This window comes from Monoraphidium neglectum (assembly GCF_000611645.1).
Source record: "Monoraphidium neglectum strain SAG 48.87 unplaced genomic scaffold scaffold02036, whole genome shotgun sequence".
In the NCBI taxonomy this organism is placed as follows: domain Eukaryota; kingdom Viridiplantae; phylum Chlorophyta; class Chlorophyceae; order Sphaeropleales; family Selenastraceae; genus Monoraphidium; species Monoraphidium neglectum.
This window is the reverse complement of record NW_014011592.1, coordinates 1,151-7,658: the sequence shown is the minus strand read 5'-3', so window position 1 is coordinate 7,658 and position 6,508 is coordinate 1,151. Positions and strand designations below refer to the sequence as shown.

Sequence of the window (6,508 nt, the reverse complement as noted above, 5' to 3'; positions counted from 1 at the left end):
GCGCGCGCGGCTGCTGGCGCGCCCCCGCCGAGCGGCGCGCGAGGTCGACGGCTGTCGAGAGGCACGCGCCAGGCGGCCCGGCGCCGGCCGGCGGCGCGGAGGGCGCGCTGTAGAGCGGCTGCACGCCCTGCGCGCCACCACGTTGATGGAACCCCGCCCCGGCCGCCGGCGAGCCGGGCGCGCCCCCGCCGCCCGGCCAGCCCCCTCCCTCCCGCCATATGTGTGTCGGCCTTGCGTCACCCGTCAGGAACTGCGGCGGCGAGCGAAGCGCAGCGGCGCGCCGCCCGTCGCCGCCGCCGGCGCCGGCGCCGGCGCGGTGCGCCTCGAAATAGTCGCTCCCCTGGCTGCCGCCCCTGCTCGGGCCGCCCTCGCCACTGCTGCTGCCAACCATGCTGTGCAGCAGCGGCGGCGGCACTGCAGCGCTGGCGGCGGTGTCGCCGCCGTAGCCGCCCCTGCGGCGTTGCTGCTCGAGCCACTCCTGCGCGTTGAGCGCGGCTCCGCCGCGCGGCCGCGGCCAGCCGCCTCCGCTCGCGCCGGCGAAGCCGCCGGCCGCCGCGGCGCGCTCTGCACTGCAGTCGGGGCCGAACCAGCTCTGGGCGTACTTGTTCGTATTGCGTTGCGGGTCGATCGTGGGGTCGGCCAGCGGCACCCCAGGCCCCGTGGGCAGCCCCAGCGCCTCCCAGCCCCACGGCGACCGGCGAGGCGGGGGCGCGCTGCCGGCGCCCGACGGGGGGCGCGAGGATGCCGTGGCCGCGGCGCCCTCGGGCGCTGGCGGCGGCACGCCTTGAGATAGGGCCCTGGGCAGCTCTCGGTGGGCGCCGAGCAGCGGCCCCGGCGCCGGCGGGGCGCCGGGCCCCGGCGCGGGCCGCGCGAGCAAGGCCGCGCGCGACGGCGGCCGCGGCTTTGGCGGGAGCGACGCCACGCCCAGCACGCCGCTTGCACTGCTGTGTGGTGAGGTTTGGGGGTTTCCAGGGGTTGCATAGGATGTTGATGGCATGCTTCACGCTTCAGCATGACAAAAACATCCACTCTTTGGAAGGAAAAGAGGGCATTCCTTCCAAAAATCTACGCCACCACCAGCTGCCCATCTCCATGCTGGAAGCGGCGGCCCGCCCACCTGTAGTGTAGAAAATCGTCCGCCGGCCGCCCCTGCCCCCGCGTCGAGCGCGCCCTGTGCAGGCCGGCCTGCAGGGGGTTGAGGGCCCCGGGGTGCGAGACACTGTACGCCTCCTCCAGGGCCATGGGGCGGGGCGCATCCTGCTGCTGCTGCTGCTGCTGCTGCTGCTGCTGCTGCTGCTCGTGATGGTGGTACTGGTGCTGAAATTGATGAGGAGCCTCTCCGCTGTAATAAGCGAACACGCTGGGCTGCACGCCCCTGCCGGGCGTCCCCACGGCGCCCCGGCGACCGGACGCGGGAATGGCCGGCGTCGCGGCGCTGCGGCCGAGGACGTCGCGAGTGGGCAAGGGCGGCTGGGCGGCGGGCTCGGGTGGGGGGCGCGGCGGCGCGGCCTCGGGCGAGGCGGGGCCGAGGCCATCGGCGTGATCTAGGGTGTGGCGTCGCTCCGGTGGCGAGGGACGGGCCACCGCACCAGAGAGGGCCTCGCCTGCTGCTTGTGCTGCTGCTGCGGCAGCGGCGGCGGCCGCCATCACCTCGATCGGAGCGGCGCCGCCCCGCCGCGGCTGCGCTGCGCCCTCTGTGTCGCCCGCAGCGTCCTGTCTGGCATCAGCGATGCTCGCCGGCACGTCCGAATCTGCGCCTGGCGCCCTGGCTGCAGGCTCCACCCACTCTCCTCCCGCCTCCGCCCGCGCAGCCCACCTCCGGCGGCCCCTGCCGCCCTCCGGCCGCGCCTCCCCACTGTGCCGCCCCTCCGGCTCCCCGCCGTCCGGCGCCGCGCCGGCAGGCCCCGCCGCGGGGCGCGGCAGGCCCAGCCGGGCCTCTATTTCGTCGGCCTGCCGCCTGCTGAGTGAGGCCTGCGCCGCCGCGCCGTCCAGCAGGTCAAACTCCAGCAGTTCCCCGTCCCCGCCGCCCTCTGCATCCGCGACTGTGTCCTCGCCGGCGGCGGTGGTGGGGGGCGATATGAGCTGCAGGGAGCGGCGCGGCAGCAGCGCGCCCGCCTCCAAAGAGCCCGGGCCTGCACGGCCGGCGGAGCTGCCCAAAGCGGCGCGGGCGGGGCCGGGCCAGGCGCCGTCTGCAGGGGGCGGTGCCGAGCTCGGGGCGCGTGCGACGGCGCCGCCGGCGCAGGGGCCCTGTGGCAGGGGCGCTGCGGTGCTGGTGGTGCGCCGAAAGGACCGCGTCGCGCTCGAGCGGCGCATGGCCTCCGCGAGGCCGCTGCCCCACGTAACGATCTGCCCGGCCTCCGAGCCGCTCGGCGCCGCGGCGAGGGTGGACGCGCGCCGTGACCCCGGCAGCGACTGGGACGGTCGTGCGGACGGCTGCGGCGACAGCGAGGGGCGGGGCGCGTCGAGGGCACCTGAAGGCTGCGCGCCCGCGCCGGCCGTCGATGAGGGAAGAGGCGCGGCCGCCCCGGCGCCGCCCTGCTGGGGCTGCTGCTGCTGCTGCTCCGAGGGCCGCTCAACGGTCGGAGCCGGGCGGGGCGCAAGCGCCCCTTGCAGCAGCCGGTGGAACGCCTCCTCATCTCCCCCCAGCGTCTGCGACAGCGTCGCGCTCTGCCGCACCGCCATCGACTGCGCCAGCGGGCCGCGGCCGAGCGGGCGGCGCGAGATGGCGATCGGCAGGCGGTCGCCGGCGTCAGAGTCCGACGGCCGCGCAGACAGCTCGCCTGTCGTGGCGGCGGCGGCGGCGGCGGCGAGGTCCACTGGCAGCACGAGCTGCCGCCCAGCACCGTCCGCGGCGGCTGCATGCGCAGGGGCCGTCGCGCGGCTGGTGACACTGCGCCTCAGGTCTCCCGCTTGAAGCTCCTGCGCATGCGCGGGAAAAGATGTTCAGGATACACTCCATGCACCTCTCTGTCTTTGGTGCATCTCAGCTGTTGAGCCCCCATTTGCGTTTGTGCTATGAGGCTGGACTCTGTGCCATGCGGCACAACCATCCTACGCCTCAAGCGCCAAGGGCTGCTGGCGCACCTCGTTGCCCGCCAGGCAGTGTGCAAAAGTGAGGCTGTCTATCGAAGCCTGCTGGTGCTGCCGCATCCCCTGCTGCCGCCCAGGACGGGAGACGCGGCCGCCGGCAGGGGACGGGGACGCAGCGGGCAGGGGCGAGTCTGCGCGAATGCAACGTGTTGGCAACTGTGAAACAGTGGTCGGAGCATGACCCATCTCGCATTTTCAACACCTGCGCCATGCGCATGCAAGGGATCCACAACAACATGTGGTGCATGCAGCGCATGCATGTGAACACCGTGCATGCAATCAAAAGGACACATGCGGTGCATGCGCATGGGCTCCACTCAGACGCAACCCCACCTGCGCCCTCGCGCTCTCCCTCCACGACCTGGCCGAGCGCCTGCCCCACCAGCGCGCCCGCCTCCGCCGCCGCGGCGGACCGCTGCCGCACCGCCGACAGGGAGCGCGACAGGGGCCCGTCGTGCGCCTCTGAGGTTGAGCCGGGGTGGCGGATCAGCTCCGCAAAATCTTCGATGCTGTGGCGCGCGGCCGCGGCCCAGCGGTGCGCGGCGGCGACGGCGGTCGCGGCTGAGGCGGTACTGGCGGCTGCGGCGCCGTCGCGCGAGGCGCGGCGCGAGGCGGCGCGGGAGGCGGCCTGCGAGGGGGCGCCGTCCGGGCGGGAGACGTCGGCGCCGCCAGGCGCCACGCTCCAGCCCTTTGCGCCGCTCCTGTGCAGCGCCGCGAATAGGGACGCCAGTCGGTCCGCCGCGCCGGCGCCGTTGTCGCCATCCCTGGACATGTCCTCAAAAGAGGCGGCATGCTGCAGAGAGTCCAGCGCCCTGGCCGCGGCCGTCTGGTCCTTCTGGTATGCCTGTGGGCGTGCAGTAATCGCCCATCATGTGAGAAGCGGCACGACGAGTGCAGTAAGGATGACAAAGGCAAAATTGGCTTGCCAATGTTGCGCATATGCATGAAGCTCTTCCACTCGCATGCTGCTGAGTTCCGCCATGCACAGCAGCCGCACGACTGCGCTGATTGATGCGAATTGTTTGGATTCTGTGCGCCCACGAAACATGGGTGTGTACGTGAGCAGCCACCTCAGCAAACCTGGTGGTCTTGCAGCCATTGCTGCTTGAACAGAGACAGCTGCCTCGCGTCCTCTTGAAGCCGTGATTTGACTGCGTGTTTGATGGTTGACGCATGTCCAGTTGAGTGTGAGCCCGCTGTTTCTCAGGGTCCAATGCGGGCAAATGCGCTGCAACGGCGTTGCCTTTTCCGCTGGCCCGTCACACACCTGCATCAGAGAGCTCGGGCACCTGCGACGCCGCATGCTTGTTGTCCCTCCGCCTCTTGATGACCTAAAGATTCCACGGGTACAGCACAGATCAACATTCAACCACATGTGCATGGTGCAAGCCCAGGCTGGGTTGCGCAAACGGCGCCCCGCGACAGGAGAGGTCGCGTACAAGCGCGGGCGTCCGGCATGGCGAGAGCTCACCTCCTTTGCCTTGCCATGGCTCTCCTGCAGTGCTTCCTCGGCACCATGCAGCACTAATCGCAGCAGACGGTCCCTGCTAGAGTCCGCCATCAGATCAGCGCGCGGTCAACAACTGGCTGTCATGTCTGAAATGGAGTCTGATATGGAAGGAATTTTTAGAGAGACTATACCGTTAAGGGATATGGCAGGCCACGGCAGGCTCTAAGGGGAAGACTTTCGTTTGACACGCCGCGTGCAGCCTCCACAGCAGCTGCTATCAAGTCAAATGGCTTGCAAAATACAAACGATCGCGCCACGTTTTTTGAGGGGGTCCACCTTGCGATTCGATCTCTATGATCAGGTCCGGAACGAGCACGCCAACCGTTCAGCTGCAGAGCGCATTCAGCGCGCGGACAGTATTATCACAGCAACTCGATCAGGGCCGCGCGAAGCACACGCAGGAAGGGGCTACGATTTGCAGTTGCCACGCTGGGGGCTGGGCGCGCATCAGCAAGCGGCACCGCCGGGGCCGCGGCGAACCATTGTCCTCGCAGCCGCACCTGTAGCAAGCGGAAAAGCTGCGCATTGTGGCGGGCCCAGCAAGCCGGGAAGGCAGCTGCCCGGGATGGCGCGGCCGCGTCACCCGCTGGAGTCGCTCGTCGCGTCCCACTTTCCCCCAATAGCTCAGGGCTTCGCCTACGGCAGCGGTGTATTCCTACAGCCAAACCTGTACGCTCCCGAGGAGCAGGTGGTCGCTGCCACTGCCGATGGCCGTGGGATCGTCGGCGGCAGAGTCGGCGCCGGCGCGCCCGTTGCCCCCTCGTCCGAGGCCGCTGCGGCCACCCTCAAAAGTGGCAGCAGCAGTAGCAGCAGCACCCGTAGCAGCAGCAGCGGCAGCGCTATCAACGGCGGCCCCATGATTGATTTCATATTCATCGTCGACGACCCTGAAGCCTGGCACGCGCAGAACATCGAGCGCAACCCCAGCCATTACTCATTCGTCAAGTGGTTTGGCCCGGCGGCCGTCGCGCGCGCCGCAGACGCCATCGGCGCGGGCGTGTGGTTCAACACCCTCGTGCCGCTGGAGGGGCGCCTCGTGAAGTACGGCGCCATCGGGCGGGCGGCGTACCTCGAAGATATGCTGACGTGGCGCCACCTATACGTGCCGGGGCGGCTGCACAAGCCGGTCCTGCCGCTCGGCCAGCTCGGAGCTCCGCCCCCGGCGGGAGAGCCGGCGGTGGGCGGCTCGGAGCATACACAGCAGCAGCAGCAGCAGCAGCAGCAGCAGCAGCAGCAACAGCAGCAACAGCAGCAGCAGCAGAAGCAGCAGCAGCAGCCCCGGCCCCCCGACGCCGCCCGCCGCCAGCTCGCCACTGCCGCCGACGCCAACCTCCTCGCCGCGCTGCGCGTCGCGCTGCTGCTCTCCCCCGCATCCTGCGACTTTCGGGACGTCGTGCGGCGCGTGGCGGGGCTGTCATATGAAGGGGACATCAGGATGGGACTGGCAGAGGACAGCCAAAAGGTTGAGCGCATCGTGGCCGGCAGCTGGTCAGGGTTTTGCGATCTCTACCTGCCGCTGCTGCGCGACCCGCGGATCGGCGCTGCGGGTGGCGGCGGTGGCGGGAAGGAGGGGGGTGGCCCGGTGCTGGAGGTCGAGGGGGCGGACGACCTTGCGGCAGCAGTGGCGGCGGCAGCGGCGGCCGGTCGGCTTCCGGCAGCGGGGGCCGGGGCAGCGCACGGCAGGGGCTGGGCGGCGATGAGGGCCGGGGGCCGCGCGGCTGCGGCGCAGGCGGCGCAGGCGGCCGCCGCCGCGTGGCCGCGGGTCACGATCGAGCAGGACGCGTCGCCAGAGGGGCGCGCACGCGCGATCAGCGAACTGCCGGCCGCGCTGCTGCAGCGCGTCGCGCGCCGCGTCGGCGTGCGCAGCTCCTGGGCCGCGGCCGCGGCGCAGCAGCAGCCGCTCGGCGG

The 6,508-nt window shown here is 71.2% G+C and overlaps 2 protein-coding genes across 2 annotated transcripts in view; one reads left to right on the top strand and one right to left on the bottom strand.

Moving 5' to 3' along the window:
- The window catches only part of MNEG_9714 (hypothetical protein), a gene marked incomplete at both ends in the record, with an annotated part of 5,583 nt that extends 932 nt beyond the window's left edge, over window positions 1-4,651 (bottom strand). Inside the window, 7 exons of the mRNA XM_014041815.1 lie at window positions 241-944; window positions 1,118-1,435; window positions 1,817-2,855; window positions 3,424-3,934; window positions 4,171-4,241; window positions 4,358-4,421; window positions 4,562-4,651. Of these exons, the coding sequence (XP_013897269.1) occupies window positions 241-944; window positions 1,118-1,435; window positions 1,817-2,855; window positions 3,424-3,934; window positions 4,171-4,241; window positions 4,358-4,421; window positions 4,562-4,651 (2,797 nt within the window). The remainder of the gene's footprint in view (window positions 1-240; window positions 945-1,117; window positions 1,436-1,816; window positions 2,856-3,423; window positions 3,935-4,170; window positions 4,242-4,357; window positions 4,422-4,561) is intronic.
- A 514-nt stretch (window positions 4,652-5,165) lies between these two features.
- The window catches only part of MNEG_9713 (hypothetical protein), a gene marked incomplete at both ends in the record, with an annotated part of 1,937 nt that continues 594 nt past the window's right edge, over window positions 5,166-6,508 (top strand). Inside the window, one exon of the mRNA XM_014041814.1 lies at window positions 5,166-6,243. Within this exon, the coding sequence (XP_013897268.1) occupies window positions 5,166-6,243 (1,078 nt within the window). The remainder of the gene's footprint in view (window positions 6,244-6,508) is intronic.